The sequence below is a fragment of the Chelonoidis abingdonii genome, chromosome 2 (genome assembly GCF_003597395.2).
Source record: "Chelonoidis abingdonii isolate Lonesome George chromosome 2, CheloAbing_2.0, whole genome shotgun sequence".
NCBI lineage: Eukaryota > Metazoa > Chordata > Testudines > Testudinidae > Chelonoidis > Chelonoidis abingdonii.
The window spans coordinates 243,714,053-243,736,842 of record NC_133770.1 but is presented as its reverse complement, the minus strand read 5'-3'; the positions used below and the strand labels follow the sequence as shown (position 1 = coordinate 243,736,842).

The 22,790-nt window shown below is 40.2% G+C and overlaps 1 protein-coding gene across 7 annotated transcripts in view; it reads left to right on the top strand.

Annotated features, from left to right (window-relative positions):
• Positions 1-20,152, top strand: part of STAU2 (staufen double-stranded RNA binding protein 2) — a 234,245-nt gene extending 214,093 nt beyond the window's left edge. For all 7 annotated transcript variants that reach the window (XM_032784756.2, XM_032784753.2, XM_032784754.2 and 4 more), the window contains 2 exons: positions 18,095-18,183; positions 19,059-20,152. In XM_032784756.2, the coding sequence (XP_032640647.1) occupies positions 18,095-18,183; positions 19,059-19,152 (183 nt within the window). In that variant the 3' untranslated portion in view covers positions 19,153-20,152. The remainder of the gene's footprint in view (positions 1-18,094; positions 18,184-19,058) is intronic.
• Positions 20,153-22,790: the final 2,638 nt, after the last annotated feature.

The following is a 22,790-nucleotide window of genomic DNA, read 5'->3' as shown; positions in this document are numbered from 1 at the left end:
ATCATATATTCTCTACCTTTCAAAAATTTCCCGTATTCCTCAAACAATTAAAGCTATATTCTTTTAAGTTTCCCACTAAGTTAAATTTATTTTAAATTTATTTTATCTTAGACTAGCTTGCAGTTCTGTAACTGCCTGTTGTTCAGCCATGAGCCAGTCATTTACTTTGTCCCTCTTCATCTCAGTATCCCCATCTTTAAAAATAGGGATAATAATGTTACTCTGTACATTGATCTCAGCACTTTGATCTCAGTGGATGAGACGATGCATGCATTATGTAAATACAAAGTATTGGAATCCACTGGTAAATGTGTTACAATCCTACTTATGTGACTGCCTCCATCTTGCCCAACACAGTATTATGATTATGGGGTGTGTATTGAGATCATGTGGTGGTTTGACCTTCATTGTGCCCTAAAATGTTGGTGTGGTTACACTTTCTGAGTTTATCTTTAATGCAAGTTTTTGGCCATTCTTTATGCTGGCAATTGCTGAGGAAGAAAAGTTTAAATAACAGAGTCAATGCAAATCTCCTGTTTTATTAAAACTCATTTTGAGGCAGTTATTTCCTTAAAACATGTATTAAGAGCCTACAATTTTAAACAGTCAAATCTTTGATTCTAGGTCTGACCACAGTAAAAAACAAAATTTTCCACTCCTACTTCTTTTCTTTCTAAATTCTATGGACTGCCAACTGCTGTTCTTACAACCCCATATGGTTTAGGACAATATTACTGTTCATGTAAAGAACCCAGTCCTGCTTCTGTTTCATTCAATGAGAGCAGGATTGAGCCCAAGTTCTCTCTTGTTGGCTAAACAACCAGCCATTTAGTGAAAGCTATGTTAGAGAAGAGCATTGATATAGGAGTCTGAGCCACAGCAGACAGCGTTGTTGATGAGAGAAAATGTTTAAATGTGCACCAGATCCTCAGCGGATGACTTTAAAGGCTTCCACCAGCTAAGGACCTGAATGTACATTTTAAAAGTAAGGAGTAGAGCTATGTGAATAGCAGATTTTTTGGTTTGCTGGCGATTTAAAAAAAAAAATAAAAGTTTGCCTTAAACCAAAAATTAATTTTTCTGAAATTTTCAGCAAATTGAAAAGTTAAAAGAAGTTCCCTTCATTTGATTATTTAAAATTTTCTCATGTACATATTTAAGGAAATTTCAAAACAGTACTCCTGAATCAAAATGTTTCATATTGAAAATGTCAAAACAAAATACTTCATTTTTTTCAGGTTTTTAGTTTTTTTTAAGGTTTTGTTTGACCAAACAATTTAGGGAAATGTAACAGACTCTGCATTTTTTTTCACCAAAAAAGATTTGGCCAAAAAAGTTTGCTGTTTTAATCAGGAGACCAAATTCTCCTCAGTTAAACCAGCTCTCAGTATTAGTAGGGTTAACTTCAGTGAAGGTGCAACCATATAACACAGAAGAATTTGATGCATAATTGATGTAGAAATGCCTATAAATAAATCATTTAATTAAATTAGATCTAGTGTTCTGAGTACACAGCTGAGAAGGATAATTTCTAATCATTACAGAAGTCAGCATTGGAAAAGACATATTGGGTCATATTGCTCATCCTGTGTGCCAGTGCAGGAGTCTGCTGGAGTATATTTTCTAGCTTTGTCCAGTCTAGTTTGGAGGGCCAGGTTTCTTAAAATCGCCTATAATTTTTAGACCTGCAACTTTGCATCTACACTCAAGTCTGGCCCCAATTGTAGCATTATACATCTAATTGCCTGATTGCATTAACAAATCCAGTAGTTAGACATCTCAATACTTCTATTTTGTGCCTCTAATTAATTGCACCTATACTTGATTGTAGATGCAATGTTAGAGATGGGGTTGATTTAAAAATTTGGCATTGTGTTTTCTCAAAGATGTGAATGTTTCTTTGAACAGTCATTGTTTGTATCAGCATGATCAGAGCAGTAAGTCTAACAAAAGCAAGTTAGAACATAGAATGGCTCCCCAAATGGGTTATAATTAGGGTGACCAGACAGCAAATGTGAAAAATCAGGACAGGGGGTGGGGGTAATAGGAGCCTATATAAGAAAAAGACCCAAAAATCGGGACTGTCCTATAAAATCGGGACATCTAGTCACCCTAGTTATGATCTACTTATTGTTTTCAGGTGGTTTCCATTGGGTCATGGTCCAATGAAATTCCACTGTAAAATACAATGTAAATTTGAGTTCAGAAATAATATTTTTACTATATGTTCGCAGAATGTCAAAGCTGTGGTGTGCCATTAATCCTTCTGGTTTCCATCTTTGAATGGTAATAACAATGAAAAATATGGTTTAAATCTTGGATTCAGAAATAAAAATTATTTTTAACAGACTATCTACATTATCAGGAAACTACACCTAGAAGATACAAGTTAAAGGACAAATATTTTCAGAAAAGAATGCTAATTAAGTCCTTTTTAACTTTTGACTATGAAAGCTAAACCCATACAGCCAAATTGACCACTGGGGCAAGCCGCTACAACTCCATTGTGTGTGGCCTTGAGGTTGGAAGTCTTTGCTTGGTCCAGGGCAGGGACCATAAGCTTATTGGCCTTGTTGCCATAGTTACTCAAATTTACTGACAGGTACCAACAGTCTCCAGCACAAATGTGAGCAGTTGCTACATGTGGATACAAGTAAGAGTAGTCTTTCATAGCAAGTATTACAAGAGCGCATGGGGTAACCTTTTCAAAAGCACTTAAATGACTTAGGAGTTGAAGGATATACTCTTTGAACTGAGGGTGTGATTCTCAGCTTGAGGAGACATGTCCTCACTAGCTCTGATTGAGCTAGCATGCTAAAAATAGAGCATAGCTGTGGCCATGCAGGCAGCTAGCTGCACCAGGTACATGCCTATGGTCTCAGACTGATCCATACTGGCAGCAGCTAGCCCCTTCTGCTGCTCACACCACCACAGATACACACTGCCTTTTTAGCATGTTAGCTTGGGTGGTTTTCCTCAAGTTGAATATCAGGTAAGACTCCTCAGCTCAAAGTGTAGACATACCTTAAATCCCTTTGAAAGTCAGCACTTAGGCATTTTAAAATAGTTCACCCATGTTCCTTGCATACCTGCTAACTTTATCTCAAGAACATAGTCAAAAAAGGGGGAGTGGGGCTGAGGAAACATGGACATAAGCACAATCCTGTCTGTGAAAATGAGGTTCTTAGAGGTTTATTCTCCTCCTACTTCCACCTGTAAACAAGAATGAGGCCTGAACTTGGTGACAATGCCTCAGCACTAGAATCAATGCCGGACTGAGTTCCTCTAGGCTCTGTCTTGGCTCTCTTTTATCTTTATTATGAGCTTAAGCTTCTTCTACACTCAGCGCTGTGACTTGCCCCTTGCAGGATCAAGCCCCACAGTAGCATTGTGCTCACTTATGTTAGCAGAGAATGTAGCTGTACATGTTAAATTCTCAAACATTCTTCACCCAAAAGCATACATTAAAAAATGTACAAACCCAATATGTTACCAATAAGTCATGATTCAGTGTAGTTTGTTTAAACCCAACGTGTACAGAAACAGTTTTGGTTCATGCTATACTGCAATAGAACTGCCTTATCACAGACTTATCATACAACTGCATCTCAAACTTTAAAAGATAATGCATCAGCATACTTTGCTGTTGGAGCTATTGCACAGTCACAGGAATGAGATCAAGGGCCATACTCCGGCTGTTCACATGCTAAGATAAGGCAAAAATCAAAGTGCCGAAAGACTGAATTACTGGTGTGGAAAGTCAATCAACACAACCAATTGCATTATTCCTGTGGACTGTTAAGGGTCCCCACCCCCCCAACAATCCTGTGGATCATGATCTTGTATTCCATCCAGTTCCTGGGATACTGAGAGATGGACATAGGGAAATTCAGAATATGAATATGTTTGTACAATAAAAAGACAATAGGTGAAAGAAGACATGCATGCCTGATGTTGCTAGAAGCCTCTTTGTGCCTAATACATTAGAAAAGGTGTTCAAGGACAGTTAATCCTTACTTAATAATTACCCCCATAAACCTGGCAAGGTCAGTGTCTACATGGATTATCTGCCATGCAAATACTGGTTGCGTCCGTTAAAGTTGGTTAGGACAGCTTTAGCTACCACAGATGACTTTTTCAGAAGGGTTCTAAGTTCTACGTTCATGAATCATCATCCTTTGTTTGAACAGAGGATTCTCTTTTCTTTCCCCCTCCCCTCTTTGGCAGGTGCAACCATTACCCTTAACCCCTAGTGCATACCAGGTGAGTGTTCCTTTGTGCAGAGATTAATTTGTTTTGGAAAATACTATGTCCATGTAAATTACATGAGTTAATCAGATTATGCTATGCATGAAATACACTGGGTATAAGCTATTTGCAAAAAGGGCTTGAAGTCATTTAATTAAGGCTTACATTGTGTAGTGTGAAAAGCCTTTCTGAAATTTAATTTTTAAACAGATGTTAACATTGGTTAATCAACTGGAGAGCATGGGGTATTGTGAGGAAGGGAGTAAAGACTCCGAGCAGAATGTATTGTTTGTGACATAGGAAATTCAATTACAATAGCAACTGTGGGGAAAAGGGATTTATTCTCAATACCCCTCACTTGATTTCTGTTTAGTTTATATGCATATATTGCCATCTTGATCAATCAAGGGAGATTAAATAGCCACTTTAAGGAGTAAATTCTCAGCCACCTGTCCATGTATAATTTTGCACAAGCAAATACATGCAGTTGTATTCATGTTCATCCGCAATTTTGGGTGTGAAAAAGTCAAGGCCAGGTAGAAGCCTAGCTAAAAATTTGCTCCCCAAAAGAGTAAGAAACCCTTAGACCTTCACGAGAGGGAGTGTGTCTGTGTTTAAAATTATTGCTAAGACAGTTTGGTATTCTTGGAACACTAAGCCCTCAAACTCACAACAGGCCTGCCACTGATTGCCTAACAGGCTTTAAATTTGAAATTCAATCCATGTATTAAAAAGGTATGAAGCCACACTCATTGCTGGTGGAAACACCTTTGACTTCAATAGGATTGCATTGAGTGTATGCCAGTAGTTAGCCAACACTGGAGAAAAGACCTCCATACTTTTTATTGTTTTCTAAACCAGGAGAAATTTAGGGTTTTGTCATTCACTGATCTCCATTTTTGTTGACAATCAACTACAGGTCCAGTTTTGCTCTTGCAATAAGAAGTGCTGAAATTTAGAGGTTTCTGAGTGCAGATGCAATCAGGGATTTAGGGTTAGATTCACAAAGGGCCTTAGGCACCTGCCATGTTAGGCACTGAAATCCCAGATTTATGCTCCATGGATCTTCACAGAATACCCACTCAGATTCCACCAAACTCTGTGACACCTGAACACACACAGCACCTAAGTTCTGGCTCTGAACGTGTGCCCTGCTGCCTCACTCTAGGCATCTGCCTGCCTAAGCCCCAGTGCAATTTACAAACTGGGGCAAGACTGGTGTCCTCCTTCTAACATGCCTGCAGTGCCTGATTGTGTAGGGGTGCTCAGAGCATGCGTAACTCCACACAAAACGGCTGGCGGGGAGCAGGACCATCTCCCTCTTAACTTTTAGCCCAGTGGTTAAACGACTCACCTGATATGTGGGAGACTGCTTTTTCAAGTCCCTGTCCCCCCAGCTGAGGAGGAGCAGGAAGTGTAGCAGGGATCTGCCAGCCCTAAGCACTGGGCTATAGGATATTCCAATGTGGGGCTTCCTCAGTCTCTCCTGCTCAAGCTGTTCAACTGCACATAAATCAGTGGAGAGTGATTGGAGCCTGGAGACTGAATCCTGGATCACCCACATCCTGGGTGACTGCTCTAACTTCCTATAGTCTCAGTTTCATGCTTGCATGCACTCTTTCTGATCTGCTGACTCTTTGTATACCTGAAGTGGAACAGCTTTAACAGAAGGGACTGAGGGAGTTCCACATCAGAATATCCTATATCAGGGGTCGGCAACCTTTCCGAAGTGGTGTGCTGAGTCTTCATTTATTCACTCTAATTTAAGGTTTCGCATGCCAGTAATACATTTTAACGTTTTTAGAAGGTCTCTTTCTATAAGTCTGTAATATAAAACTAAACTATTGTTATATGTAAAGTAAATAAGGTTTTTAAAATGTTTAAGAAGCTTCATTTAAAAATAAATTAAAATGCAGTCCCCCTGGACTGGTGGCCAGGACCAGGGCAGTGTGAGTGCCACTGAAAAGCAGCTTGCGTGCTGGCTTCGGCACACGTGCCATAGGTTGCTTACTCCTGTCCTATATTATATACCACTGGTTAGGGTACTCACCTCAGAGTTGGCAGAACTCTGTTTAAATCCCTTCTCTTCATCTTGCAGAGGGATGACTTGAGCCAAAGATCTCCCACATTTCCAGCTAAGTACCCTAACCATGGGTTAAAAGATATGAGGAAGGTTCTCCTCTCTCCCCTCGCCTCCCCTACCCTAGCTTCTTGTAAGAAACATCCTAGGCACCTGACTTGAAGAGAGGAGAGGAAAAAGTATCCCAGGCAGAGTTAGGCACTGAACTCTGTGAGAGGAGTGGTTGCCAGATTTCTACTGCATTAATAGCCTCAAGTCAGTTAAAAACTAGCTCCAAAGTAGCCTCATCTATTTATTGAAACAAAGGGTTTTTTTTATTAACACATTGGTCTATATGTCAAATAACAAATGAAATCTTTCATCAGATGCCTAGTACAGATTTGATGATTAAAAAAAAGCTACAAGCCCCAGCAGGAGTTTGTCCCCATAAGCAACAAAGCTAAGAGATGACCATGAACTTCAAAATCAACCCCCCAAAACTGGGGAGCCTGGAGGGATGTGTGTGTATGTACTGGGAGAGGATATCTGGGGGGAGGGTGCTGGGTGAGTGTACTGAGAGGGAGAATTTGTGGAATGCTGGAGAGGCACATGTGGCCTCACACTCAAGGTGGGGGCAGTGTCATGTTCCCTGTCATGATGGCAAGGCTTCGCACAGACCCAGGACGCAGCTCCAGCCTGCACTTCCCTGCGACCCGCTCCTCTTGCCAGGGTGGGCAACTAGGGCCTGGCCCTGTCACCCCTCCTGGTTGGGCTCTGAGGTCCATCGGTGAGACAGAGCTGAGAGGGGCGTGGCGTCTCTGCTTACCTGCGGGGCTGGAACAGGCAAGATCTGGCAGCTATGCATACAGGGGAGGGACCAGTTAGGGTGCAGAGAGAAAGCTCAGTGGCTAGAATATGGAGGGAGACCCAACCCGGGCCTGACCCCGCCCCACATGTGTTTTCAGGGTGTACGTAGTCTACCTGTGAATGCTGGTTGCAGTATTTTTTGTGCTGTCACAGACTGCGGCATTTTGGGCTAGGTACCATCCATGACAACTGGAGATTGAAGGCACCTCACCGTGAGCTGACACTTTTGAACAGTATATTTACCAGGACTGTGGCATTCCTGTGATGAAGTTTGTGGTCACTGAGTACTTGACAGGAATAATTAGGGTCATAATCTACTCTGAGATATAAGCAATAAAGTCAACTGGAAACACACATCGAAGACAACAACATTTGGCTATTTGAGTTTCATAGGAAGATTCTGAAATGTAACAGATCTAAAGAGAGAAAAAACAGCTGTACACTGTGTTAAAAAGACCTCATGAAATCTTTATCATGTGGACGTGAGGTGAAATACACATGTTCTAGTGCAGGCTCTGCCTGCTGGTCTCTGTGAAAGAATGACTTAATGTTGTTAGATTGTCATTACAAAACATTTAATCCCTATAGAGGGAAGCAAGAAGAATATTCACAAATTTCAATACCATTCACTAATTGCAAATTGACTTAAGTAAAGCTACAAATAGCCAAAATAACTGGAAACCTTCATCTCCATCCTGATATACACACATTTTTATAATAGATGGCAGCCAAGACAAACAAAGAGCAATGTAGCGCATCCTGTTGGCATCATATCTTTTACACATTTCATGTATCACTTGTTTTCTGTACAGTTACTGCAGTGCCAAAAACATCTGTTATATAACCTATGGGTCTTTCTTTATTCACAAAACAGTTGTAAAATCTTCTGGGGGAGAGAAATATTTCTCTCTTGCACTATATATATATATATATATATAATCTGTGCAGATGCTCTCTTGTAAGAAAACTCTCAATGGAAGGAAGTATCAAGCCTTTAAAAACAGACATTGTTCACTAGATTCATTGTCAAATGTTCCATTTTTTTCTTTTACATTTAACTGAAGTTCAGAAGTTATTTTTATCAAGCCAAATTCATGTGGGTGTAAGTCCAGTGAGGCCATAGAATTTAATTATGGATGAAAATTAGCCCATGGTCTTTGCTTGTAGCTCTTCTTCATTGCACAAAACTTAACCCCCCCTTCTGCTTCTACCCTGCGTAGCCGCTCAGCTACTTGCTTCCTTCCTACCTCCAGCTTCTCCAAGTTTATCATGGGCACGGAGTTGGGGAGCTGGTAAATGATGAAGAGCTGTGAGGAGTGCAGCTACCAAGTCCATTCCTGCTCACAGCCCCTCAGTTTTCAGTTGGCCCCATCCGGCTCCTAACAGAAGTATGGGGAAGCCAGAAGGAAGCAGAGAAACAATTCATAATTAAGGGGCTGGACGTACATCCGAAGTCTCTACACATCCCCATTCTCCGTGCAATGCCCCTTAATTGTGTTTCCTACAGTAGTCTTCCACTTTCCCTTTTTCTTAAAAAAAAAACAAAAAAACCTTCCCTAACCCCCCAAAAAACATTCTTTTGTTACTGTGGAGTTAAGGTTACAGGTGTTCAGTGGTGCCTGGTGCTTCTTGTGTTCTTCCAAAAAGAAAGAGTTTAATTTCCTAAATCCAAACATTGTAAAACCATGAACTATAGAGTTAAGATCTCCTTACCTTCATCTTACAAGATGGGTAGCTTTGCAAGATAGTGTACACACTCTTGAAAATGCAGAGTTAAGATGACACTTTCCACACCTTTCCTAGAAGAGATGGGCAGGAGAAGCACGAGACATTGTTGAGCACCTGGAAGCTTAACTTCACCCTCACAAAGTGTCTTGCAAGCTATTACTATGTGATAAGTTCCACAAGCTAATTCAAGGATATTTGTGAACTGACTTCAGTAGTTTAGGGTAGACCTTTACTTTAGACCTGAGTTTGCTACATTCCCGCACAGTATCACAAATCATGAAACAGTGATAGATAGTGCTATTTATACTAAAGAGAGGTAGTTTAATATATTGTTAGTTTGCTTTTTGAGTCTGCCTTGTTTGGATCTCTGTAAGAAGCAGGGCCGGCTCCAGGCACCAGCATCTCAAGCAGGTGCTTGGGTCAGCAGTCCCTGTGTTTTTGCCTCAAGGAGCTCGCCGAATTGCTGCCGGACGGCGGGAGCAGTCTGTGTGCCCATAGGGCGGCACGCACATTTCCGCGGCCGCGGCAATTCAACAGCAGCTTCTATGTTCATTTGTCCCCAGGGGCGCAGCATCTGTCTTCCGGCTGAAGACAGAAGCTGCCTCCGAATTGCCACCGCCGTGGTAATGCGCGTGCCACCCTAACCGCACACAGACTGCCCCCGCCGTCCCACGGTAATTCGGCGTGCTACTTGGGGCAGCAAAAACAGTAGAGCTGGCCCTGGTGAGAGTATGTGTGCACGCACCTCTGTTCTCAATGTTACAAGAAAAGTGAGACTAATTGGATTGTTTTCACAAAATAAGCATCAAGATTTCTTTTTAAAGTTTTGGAGGAGTATTACAAATATTATTTAACATTGAATAGTATCTTACTGAATATTTTCCCCACTATATAAATCAAATAAAAATGTCCCATGTTTCCATCCTTGACATCAGGGTAATAAAGACGAGTGCCTTCATTCAGCACAGTTTATTTTTTCAGTGATATTCTTCCACTGCCAAAGAAAGAGGAAAATAGCTGTTTTTACAAACTTTATTGTGAGATCCAGGGTAATATTCCTCTAAGAAGTTCCAAAATAGGGTTTCAGCAAAGATTAAAGAAATACTTGTTGAAGATACTCTATGACTTTTAATCCTCTTTAGCATATCTCCACCGTAGGCAGTTAGACAAGTAAAACAATACTAAATATGTAACAAAGAAAATTTATTCTGATCCCAATAATTTTAACAATGAATTAAAAAAGAAGTCTGTACAGGCCCGTTTTGGCTCTTGACAATTGTTTTCAGTGACTTGTAGTTCACAGAATCATAACAATGCAAGGCTGAAAGGGACCTTGAGACGTCATCAAGTCTGATCCCCTGCACCGAGGCAGGACCAAGTATACCTAGACCATCCCTGACAGCTGTTTGTCCAATCTGTTTTTAAAAACCTCCAGCGATGAGGGTTCCTCAACCTTCCTTGGAAGCCTATTCCAGAACTTAACAGCCTTTATAGTTAGAAAGTTTTTCCTAATATCTAACTTAAATCTCCTTTGCTGCAGATCAAGTCCATTACTACTTGCCCTACCTTCAGTATTCACTGAGAACAATTGATAACTGTCCTCTATATAACAGCCCTTAACATATTTGAAGACTATTATAAGGTCCCTCCTCCATCTTATTTTCTCAAGACTAAACATCCCCAGTTTTTTTAACCTTTCCTCATAGGTCAGGTTTCCTAAACCTTTGATCATTTTTGTTGCTCTCCTCTGGACTCTCAGATTTGTTGATGTTTTTCTTGAAGTGGCACCCAGAATTGGACACAGTACTCCAGCTGAGGCTTCACCAATACCACGTAGTGTGGAATAGTTACCACTCATGTCTTACATACAACACTCTTGTTAATAGGAAGGAGTAAGTCTGGGGTGTAAGTGAATAGTTTTCACTTGTCTTGACTGAATTTCATCTTGCTGATTTCAAACCAATTTTCCGATGGATCAAGGTCATTTTGAATTCTAATCCTGTCCTCAGAGTGCTTGCAATCCTCCCAGTTTGGTGTCATCTACAAGTTTTATAAGCAGATTCTCCACTCCATTAACCAAATGATTAATGAAAATATTGAATAGTACTAGACTCAGGACTGACCCATATGGGACCTCACTAACTACGCCCTCTCGGTTGGAGCAAACCGTAGATAACTACTCTGAGTATGATCTTTTTGCCAGTGGTGCACTCACCTTATAACAATTTCATCTAGACCACATTTCTCTCTTTTGAGACTGTCAACTGTGTCAAAAGTCTACTGAAATCAGACTATATCACATCACATCTACTGCTTTCTTCCTATCCACTAGGCCATTAATCTGGTCAAAGAAGGAAATTAGGTTGGTTGCCATGATTTGTTCTTGACAAATCTGTGCTGGCTATTCCTTATAACCCGGTTATCCTCCAGGTACTTACAAACTGATTGTTTAATAATTTGTTCCAGTATCTTTCCAGGTACCAAAGTTAGGATGACTGGTCTATATTCTTTGGGTCCTCTTCATCCACTTTTTTAAAGATCAGTAACTTTCTTCTCCAGTCCCCTGGGACCTCGCCCATCCTCCATGAGTTTTTGTGAAGATAACAGCACATAATTAACCTGTGAACTCACTTCTACAAAATAGAAGCTGGATGCTTATTAATTAATATAATATCACCTATAAGACCCAGTCAAGGATCATGGCTCCATTGTGCTAGGATGTAGAGCAGCATGGATAAAAAGAAAAAAATTGTAAATTAAAATATTAATTTTTATTTAAATCAGTTTTTCTATTTAAATTAATACATTTTGCTTCGTAGAAATAAACCTATTTACAATTCTGATAACCCATGTTAAAAGCCTAAACTCACTATAATACTAAAATCGTTAATTATATTTAATACAGACTACATTTAATTTAGAATATATTAAACAGTACATGTTTGCTGCCAAAGCTTTAAAGAAAGTCAAACTGCTGAACTGGTGGAAATCACTGAATAAGCACCTGGAACCAGTTTGCTGAAGTGCTAAATCAGCATTTAACAGCTTTCTGCAGGTATAGAGACAATATTTTCTTCATTTCAGTTTATTCAACTAGTACAGTTTAATGGCTAGTTCACTGAAAGTTAAGAAATTGATTGGGAGCTGAAATAGCTGGAAAGCTTGCTTTCCTCAATCTACAAATACAAACTAGACATGAGAATGAAATCTACTGGCTCAAAAGTCTTTAAAGACATGGTGACCAGAAACAATCAATTCAATTCAGTAACTACAGATAATGCATCTGTTGTTTAATAAACCAGCTGGTTTTCAATACAAAACGTGTTTTGATAAACTTATATAAAAAAAGTATCCAGAACATTTAAGGTTGGTTTATGTAGGAAACAATTTTAAAGTGCTTTTTGTGCATTTTTAATTGAATTCCAATTTTTATCCAAATAGAGCTTGATGGAAATCACAACTAAAAAAAAGTAATCATCCAGTAAATAAGAAATGTATTGTTTCCTAACATAATGCAAAAATAAGTGAATCAATGCATGCTAAGATATATAATTGCTTAAATATGTGTGGTTAGCAAATAATAATAACAAATTTAGTATAAAAACTATATTTAGTTGCAAATCAACATTTTTAAATGGTTACCAACCAGTGAGAACCAACCTTTCTTTAGGAAAATATCTAATAAGTACCAACTGAAAACAAGTTAAAAATTTATTACTTAAATCAAGGTTTCCTTTCTGCTGATTTAAATCAATCCATCCTGCACTATACAGAGAAGTTAAAACAAGACAACAGTTCCTGCCCCAGAGAATTTACAATCTTGGCATCAGACAGGAAGCAACAGATGGATTAAACAGACAAATGGGAATGAGATAACAGAAAAGCAGACGTCTCAGTTTGCCACTGCCCTAACCAATGCCAGACAGTATTGATTTTGTAGGCATCACAGCAGATGTCTTAATGAGGATAAGGTGATGGCTTTACAAATTATAACAGTGAGTTTTTCCCCATGCATAGGAGGTGGCATAGGAGAAAGCATAGAGGTGATTGAAGGACAAGCAGCTAATCAGAAAATCATGGCTGGCATTATTGGTAGAGAAAAGGTAAAGGTTGAGAGCTCATAGATCTGATAGGGTGAGGCTAAAGGATGATGGACTTTGAAGACAAAGACAAGGAGATTCTGTTTCATACAGTGGAAGACAGGTAGCCACTGGAAGGAAACAGCAAAGGGGGTGGATGTGGTCAGAATGCCAGTGTCAGTAAGATTATCCTAGCATCAGCACTTTGAATTGACCTGAGGGAGGCAGTGTGGCTGGCTTCAGTGCTAGAGAGGAAATTACATAAATTGAGGTGTGAGATGATGAGCTCCTGGCAGACTGGACAGATAAAATAGGACAAATCTTAGAAATATTATGTAGGTAGAAGCAGTGAGACTTGGACATGGTCTGGATGTGCAGAGATTTATAAGAGGGAAATAACTGATTTGAGTGACTGAATGGTGGAATTATTCAACGTGAAGGAAAAATAGGAAGGCTTTTGGGTTGGAGTTCAAAAACTCAGTTTTGGCCATGTTGCCAGCTGGACATCCATATGGAGATGTCGGAAAGATAGATGAAGATCTGAGATTGGATGGAAAGAGGCAAACCTTTAATGGAGAGGTAAATTTGTGAGTAGTCAATACAGAGGTGGTATCTGAAGCCTTACTTGTGGTTAAGAGCTCCAAAAGAAAAGGTATCAAGAGAAGAGTAGGGAGCCAAAGACTGAGCCTTGAGGAATACCCACTAGAAAGAGGAGAAGAAGACCCACTCAACAGTCCACAGAAAGAGCAACATGAGAGAACAGAGTCTCAAAAGGCAACAGAAAACTGAAATTTAAGAAGTAGCGAATGGGTCAGTGGTGTCAAAGGCCTCTGAGAGCTCAAGGAGAACAAAGATGGAATAGAGGTCACTGGAGACTTTAATGAGAGCAGTTTCAAGGTCAGGAAGGTGGTTTAAAGAAGGTAAAGAATGAAGTTGGAGGAGAGGAACTCAAGGCAGCAGTCGTACGTGGTGTTTTCAATAAGCTTGGCAGTAAAGGAATAGTGTTTGGAGAGGCAGGTGGGAGTCAAGGGTAGAATTTTGATTTAATTCTTTATGATGAAGGAGACTAAAGCGTGCTTGTATTGTGAGGGGAAAGAGCCTTTGAGAAGGATAAGGGAGAGTGGGGACAAGAGAGACAAAGCAGAATCGGAGGGGGAGAATTATCCACTGGAACATATGGAGGGGTTAGAAGAGAGTAGATGAGAAGTCTTATCAGAGGAGAAGGGAAGGGAGGGAATAGGGCATGTCAGTCAAGGTGGAAAAATAAAGCTGCTTGGCTAGGAAAGTAGCAGAACTGCACAAGGAAGAGAACAAATTTATTATGGAGGAAGCTTGCATGATCATATGACTTTCCTAGAGTTGCTAGAGGTGGAACAGAGGAAGCAGATACTTGGGTGGATCCAAAACTGGGCTTTGGTGAGGCAGACTATGTGATGGGAGAGAGTAACGAAGGAGTTGAGGGTGGTGAAGACTGTAGAATGGAGGAAATAAACAACTACATCAATGGAGGAGGGGGCCGAGAGCAGACAAGAAGTTATCAGTGTTAATACATTGGAAGTCAAGGAAGACTGGGTGGCAGGGCAAGGGGGACATGTAGGTAATGCTGATAAACACAAGTTTAGCAGGATATTTTTAAAGGTTCAGCTATTTATATGGATAATAAAAATCTATAATTGCATTTGATAAGATTAAAATGTACAAACCCTCATGCTTCTTGATATAAGGCAACTACTAACTGCCTAACTGAATTAGGAAGAAACTTCTCTGAGGGTCAAGCTACTCCATGCTTGCCCATTTTGGAGTTTCTTGTGCTGTCTTCTGAAAGCTTTAAGTACTGTTCATTGTCAGAAACAGGATATTGGAATGGACGGACCACTAGTATAATGCAGCATAACAATCCTTGTGCTGCTATTCAGCTGGCCCGAATACACATTCTCTAGCAATATTTAAATTGCGTTAACATACTTTTCAAGGGAAGGCACTATTGAGAGAATCTAGGACACATAACTATCACTTTAATTGTGAAAGCAGATCCAGCATTTTGTTCCAACAGTAGCCTGTGTGTGATTCTTAGGGTGATAGCTGTGTCTCTGGTCCAACCGGAACTGAAAATTCAGATAAAAGCATACAGAGAACCTGTTCATGTTGACAAGTAGGAATAAAGAAACTTCACCGAACAATCCAATTTCTAAATGTTTATTCTGGGGTTGGCCCTTGAGGAATGGAAAACTACCGATTTCAGGATAAAGGTGAATTACAGAGCAAAAAATAAATTCAGCCTAGATCATCTTGTTGAATGTCCCCTCTAACATAGCTTTTGACACAGAAATGTGTGTTAATTTTTAGGGCTGTGGATTACTCACATTTAACTCAGGCGATTAACTAAAAAAAATTAATCATGATTAATCACAGTTTTAATCACACCGTTAAACAATAGAATACCGATTGAAATTTTTTAAATATTTTGGATGTTTTTCTACATTTTCATATATATTGTATTCTGTGTTGTAATTAAAATCAAAGTGTATATTATATTTTATTACAAATATTTTCACTGTAAAAATGATAAAAGAAATAGTATTTTTCAATTCATCTCATACAAGTATAATAGTGCAATTTTTGTCGTGAAAGTGCAACTTACAAATGTAGAATTTTTGTTACATAACACTCGAAAACAAAACAATGTAAATCTTCAGAGCCTACAAGTCCACTCAGTTCTACTTCTTGTTCAGCTAATTGCTAAGACAAACAAGTTTGTTTACATTTACAGGAGATAATGCTGCCTTCTTCTTATTTATAATGTCACCAGAAAGTGAGAACAGGCATTTGCATGGCACTTTCATAGCCGGCATTGCAAAGTATTTACGTGCCAGATAAATATTACAATTGATAGGACTTGAAATTTTTTTTGTAAGTGCATTCTTTATTCCGTTGCTTCTGTCTCCTCCCCTACATCTGCTTCAGTTTGCTAGGTAAATCCCTCTTCTCTCTGCTAACTGCTCTGGCAACTGAGACAAAAGCTTTCCCATGATTAATTAGCAAGCATAGATTATGAAACTTTCAGATACTACATATCTCATCTTCAGAGCACACCCATTATAACAAACAGGTTGCCACCTGTTTTGTCTTAAAGTTGAAATGCAAAGTTAATCTAAAAACAGTTGTTATCTAAATGTTCCTAATAACTAGGCTGCATCGGGCATTGAGCATACAAAAAGTTTTAACTAACTTTTTTAAAATCTTTTTTTTTTTTCTCTGAGACTCTCAAAACTTCCTGGTTCACTGAAGGTATCCAAGACTGTGGCATCACAAATATCATTGCAATCTATACCTGATGTCATATTCTGGGAAGCCTTGAGTGACCCAAGATGTACCAAGAGGATTTCAGAAAAGAAGAAAACAAAATTAATAGGGCTGTCAAGCAATTAAAAAAATTAATCGTGGTTAATTGTGCGATTAAAAAAAATCACTATTAATCACACTGTTAAACAATAATAGAATACCATTTATTTAAATACTTTTGGACGTTTTCTACATTTTCAAATATATTGATTTCAATTACAACACAGAATGCAAAGTGTACAGTGCATCCAGCATAGGCTCATGTACCTTCTAAGTGTCTTTCATTGACTCATGTATAAGATATATCAGTGCCACCCACAGTGCTATTCTAGATCTGGCTGTTGGAATGTAGGCATGTTCCTCCACCACTACCCTTTCAGTGTTCCTCCTTTTTATTACATTACGTGACCCAGGGCTGGCTCCAGGCACCAACTTAGCAAGCAGGTGCTTAGGGCGGCCACTCCGGAGAGGGGCAGCATGTCCAGGTATTCGGCGGCAATTCAGCGGAGGGTCCCTTGCTCCTGCTCGGAGCGAAGGACCTCCCGCTGAATTGCTGCAGATTGCAATCAAGTTTTTTTTTTTTTTTTTTGGCTGCTTGAGGCGGCAAAACCCCTGGAGCCGGCCCTGATACGACTCAATTCTCTTGGATGCTCTGTAACTTGAAGTCTTTAGATCATGATTTTTGAGGACTCCAGTAACTCAGCCAGAGGTTAAGGGTCTATGACAGGAGTGGGTGGGTGAGGCTCTGTGGACAGCAATGTGCAGGAGTTCAGACTAGATCAGTGATTTCTCAACCTATTTACCATTGTGGGCTGCAGGTTGAGAACCACTGTGCCAGACACACTGGCCCGCCCAGCCCTGCACTGCCAGCCTGTCCCTTCTCTTTGGGGGCAGATCCGTACCACACACCGCACTGACCCCCCTGCCCAGAGACAGCCCCCGCTAACCCCCCCAACCTGTATGTCCAGCACATACACACCCCACCACCATGGAGCTGGGGCCCCATGGCTTTGGGGCAGGCGACCAGGACCCCATGGGTACAGGACCAAAGCCCAAAGTAAAACAACCCCCCTGCATACCCTTAGTTCCTGGGCCTATGCTGCCCTTCTCCCTCTACCCCCTTACTGCCCAGAGACCCACTCTCCCATACACTGCCCCCCTGCCGCACTCACCTCCCCATTTGCTGCCAAGAGTGCTGCAGCAGGGCTACCAACACCTCTCCCCCTCAGCCAGCCCCACCCCCTGCCAAGCCCAACAGGCACATTCTCTTTTTTTTTTTAGTGCTCAGGTTGGTCACAGCTGTATGCTAATTGGGCCACATGCGGCCCATGGGACGAGAACCACTGAACTAGCTGATCATGATGGTCCCTTCTGACCGTAAAGTCTGAGTTTTGCAAGAATTACTGACCTAAGATTCCCTCCTCAGGACCAAAGGGAAGTGTGAGCTCCATAAACACACTAAGGAAGGCTGGGAAGACTTCATAGGCTAGAGAAATGAGAATTCTAATAGGCATATTCTCTCCTTAATGCTAGTAACACTACTTTCATTAACCCTTAATGGGAGTTACTCATATGCACTGAGAGGTGAATATATCATTATGTTTGCTCACAAACCAGCTCTTTATCATGGCGTTGTACTATAGACTCTTTACTACCATCCTAACTTAATTTACCACAACATATAAGAGATGCATTTAGAAAGAATGCCATTAGTGACCACCTTAATTATATCATTACAATACTAGTCGTTGACAACTCATTTTTTATTCAGGCAGCTTTAAGTGCCTTGAAACAGTTTTCGGAACAGGGACTGGATCCAGTGGAAGGGGCTATGAAGATTGAAAATGGAACACTTGAAAAGTAAGTGTCATTTAGTCTTTTATATTTTAATGCCTGTGTGCTGTGCCACATAAAAAATGTTAATTAAAAGCTTAATTGCTCTTTTAGAACTTAGCAAAAACTGTAGTTCATTTCCTCTAGAATTCACATATAATTTGATAATTTGCTCACATAAAAAGCATTTCACTTTTAGTGCTAGTTGTAGTGTTTACTAACTAGTAATGATGCAGTCAGCCTTCTCATACAAAGTTTTTCTTTTTAATTGTTGTTTATTATGTAATTAGCCTAACATGAGTAACTGGAAATTTTATTTTAGTGATCCATCTTGCTTTTAGTCAAACAGGTTGCCGTGCATGATGTTGCATGTAAGTAGCTTTCTGCCAATCAGTGTTTATGTATGTAATGTCAATTTTATCCTAAAGAATTTGAAAGTAAAGCAGAATTTCTTTCAGTCCTTAAGAACACTGATCTAGAATTTTAGCTCTGAGGAATATACAATAGATGTAAGTTTCATAGTGGATTTTTTTTTAATTAATTATTTTGAAAGAAATAGGATTGTTTGGAAAAATGTACTATTTTGTACAACTTTTAATGTAGCAAAAGGAACAAAGTAGTCTTACGTTACCAAATAGCAGTGTAAGAGATAGACTATAAATATAAGTGGCATTTGGAATTTTCAATAGATACACTGTGCCTATTTATAAAACTGATTTAATCAGAAACATTTTCCACATGATCTCATCAGCATAGTATCTGAACATAAATATTGTTGTTTCACTTTAAAATGTCACCTTTCATGGTGACCTTTGAATCTCATGTGCCATCTGCTAATAAACATGTCTTAAAGATGTGCAACCCTGGACCTTACCGCTCTTGTTAATGTATTAATCTTTCAGACAAGTCAAGCATCTGGGAGAGAAAGCAGACAATAAACAGACTAACTCAGGCACCATTGCTCAGGACTGCAAGGATTCAAAGGCTGTCGTCTAGGAACTTCCCAGCACCCACGGCCGCCACTGCATCCTTATAAACCTGTCAACACGCAATAGGGTGTATGTGTACGAGGAAATGAATGACTAATACCATTATTTGAGTCTTATGTGAAGACAACACTATTCTAACACAAGAGATAGTATACATGGTACTGTTTATTCAACTGGGGGGAAATAAAATTGAGCATTTTCCTCAGAACTTGAGATCAGATCATAACTCAATTGCCCAGAGGCAGCAGAAATCTGATCATGTTACTGGAACTTAAAATAACAATTAATTAACAAAGTGTTATGAAAGAAAGGTAAAGTTTAAAACTGATTAATATGAGTCAGCATTGATTCAGTTACACAATTTTTTCATAGTGTAGTATAAGTTCAGCTTTACTCTTTTTTAAAATAAATGCTTGAATATTTTAAAATTAACCAATGACAGTGCTGTGAGAATTGTAGTTGTTGTCTTCATATATAGTCATACAGCTTATCTTTTTATGCAGCCATTATGCATTCTTCATTCTATATCAATATGTATGACTTTAAGATGCATTACTTAGAGTTGTATGCAAACAGACGTTTAAATCATGAAAAGGTTTTGCTTAAACATGAACTGATGTTAGTAATGATCAATTGCAATATACTCCAGGAAAAGCAGTTACCGTATTTGATTTCCCTCCCCGTTATCAATTGGAGAGGCGTCTTGCCTCCAAGGAACATTTCCCCCTTAATTCTGTTCTCTGTTGTGTGAAGCACATCTGCACCCCATTCTGTGTGTTGTATCAACCCACTGTTGCATCAACTGAGTGTTTTTAATAACTGCATTTTGATCAGGAACAGCAGATAGGATTGAAATGTTATCTAGAAAAGGGAAGAAAACAGTTGAAACAGATGTAAAGATTTTCCTTATAGAAGGAATGGTATTAGAGATGAAACTGCCAGCTGCACTCGGTACCAGAATGTTCAGATATGTGGGCAAATGCAGTAAAACCACATCAGTTCATGTGTACAATGGTGGTGTCATCTCTTCTTTATTCTCTAAAAATATTCACCTACCAGAACTACTTGAAAAGTCACAAAAACTTACATTGAACAGCTAGTACCTATGACAAGAACTGGATTAAACCTCCTATGAAACTATGGTTCTACTTATATGTAACAAGCTCCTTTTAGACTCAAGTATATAATTTTTTTAAGAGCTTTCCATTTTTAAATCTTATGCAACAAAAACATGACACAGCTGTTGACTGCACAACAATAGAATTAAATTACATAAGATTTCACAAGCACATAACCCACAAATCACAACCTGTCTGACTCACCTGACCAGAAGACACACAAATAGCAATGTACGGAAACAGTGCAAATTGCATATGTAACTGGGCCCCATCTGTGAAAGTCCTTTGATGCTCTGTGCTCTGCAAGGTAATAAGTATCATAATACACACAAAGCTAGTTGCTGCTGAAAAATTATATCCACGAAGTAGTAGCTTTACATCTGATCATCTGCAGAATGCTCAGTCCTGCTCTCATGAAGGTACTAAGGACCTTCATGCTCAGAGTTCTCAACTCCTGGGGGCTCTGCCTTCCCACATCCCCCTAGTTCCAGGTACGGACAGTGCCTGTCTGGCTCCCAGAGCTGAGGATGCTGGTGGGGAGGCTGAGTGCCCAGCAGGGCCGGCTCTACAGTTTTCGCCGCCCCAAGCAGCAGCCCAATTGCCGCCATGGGTGGCAAGCGCAGTCCATGTACCCTTAGGGCGGCAGGCTCGTTTCTGCGGCAGTGGCAATTAGGCAGCAGCTTCTATGTTTAGCTGAAGCCGCCCCGGGCAGCTAAACATAGAAGCTGCTGCCGAATTGCCCTTCAGCGCGCTGCTTGGGGGCAAAACACCATGGACTGCCACCCCTTGCAGATTGCCGCCCCAAGCACCAGCTTGGAATGCTGGTGCCTGGAACCGGCCCTGGTGCCCAGGCTCTCTGGTATCTGGGCCGTCTTTTGCCATTTTCACACATAACCTGCTCTGAGGTCAGTCAACAAACCAAAAGTTTCACATTTGACATTTCATCCTGCTTAGGGTAAAAAAAAACATTTCTCCCCAAAAACAATGTTTTCTCAGAAATGGATTCCTTTTTTTCAGCCACTTCTAATGCTGAGCACCTTAGCTCCTATGAAAGTGTGTAACTTCCAGGAGGCATTTGGCAGGATCAGGGTCTTAAAATGGTAGAGAAATATTGAACTGTGACCAGTGTCTTGCTCAAGGAGTGCATTGTCTCCATTGGCTATGGAAGTGGGCGGTTCTTCTGCACCTTTCAGCCTAGCAGCCTGCTAACCTAGGACACACTTAGACCAGTGGGTCTCAACCAGGGGTACACGTACCCCTGGGGGGTACACAGCGGTCTTCCAGGGGGTACATCAACTCATCTAGATATTTACCTAGTTTTACAACAGGCTACATAAAAAGCACTAGCGAAGTCAGTACAAACTAAAATTTCATACAATGACTTGTTTATACTGCTCTATATACTATACACTGAAATGTGAGTATAATATTTATATTCCAGTTGATTTATTTTATAATTATATGGTAAAATGAGAAAGTCAGAAATTTTTCAGTAATAGTGTGCTGTGACACTTCTGTATTTTTATTGTTATGTCTGATTTTGTAAGCAAGTAGTTTTTAACTAAGGTGAAACTTGGGGGTACGCAAGGCAAATCAGACTCCTGAAAGGGGTACAGTAGTGGAAAGGTTGAGTGCCATTGGCTTAGATTACTGTTGACAGTGTTTCCAAATATGCTGTACATATTACAGGCTGTATTAACCCCTACCTTAAGAAACCCACAAGAGGGAAAGAGAAACCTATTTTAAAAACACTTTGCATGGTGAACTGCATGTATTTAGGGCAATATTCCTCCTGCTGAGACAGGGGAGGGACTTGTAGCAGCCATTTGGAGGGGTAGAGTGGCACAGCCTTGGATTGTGCAAGTGTTCAGAGGTCTCCAGGGAAACTGACAGATCTGGGCACATCCAAGAGCAGAGCTAGCACCACCACACTGAGTCCCACCCGACCCCTTGACAGCAGTGTTCACTCATTTCCGTGGGTTGGCTTCCTGAGGAGAAGAAGCTGATGTTGCTCAGAGTAACGTCATCTCCTGATGAGAAGTGTGCCAAAATAGGAGATCTGTCCCAGGTGATAATATTGCCTACATCAGTCACTTCCCAACTCTGCCATCTCTAGTCCAACATAGCTCCAAAAGATTTCTCAATGTATTTTGTGCTGTTCGCTTGACGGCTCAGGTGGATGAAGGAACCAATGCCAGAATGGCTTTGGCCCTCTATCTCTACTAACTTTGGAAACTATCAGGCTGAAATTTTGCTTTTTTTCATGCTCTCCATGTTATACAGCAGCATGAATAGCACAAGTTTAAATTAGAGTAGTAGATTCAAAGGTAAGTCATTCATATGCAAGCAACAGCATTGACTTTTGTGGCATTGCCTGGGTGTAATCAAGGAGATTGCTTGGGCATAATCCACTTCTTCTTCAGTGCTTAGCCAGACAGTTGGCTGTAGCAATCATTTGCCATTTGGTCCGTTCCTGTGTAACTGCAAAGGCTTGACAGCCTGACAGTCCAACTTCTCTTCACTTTAA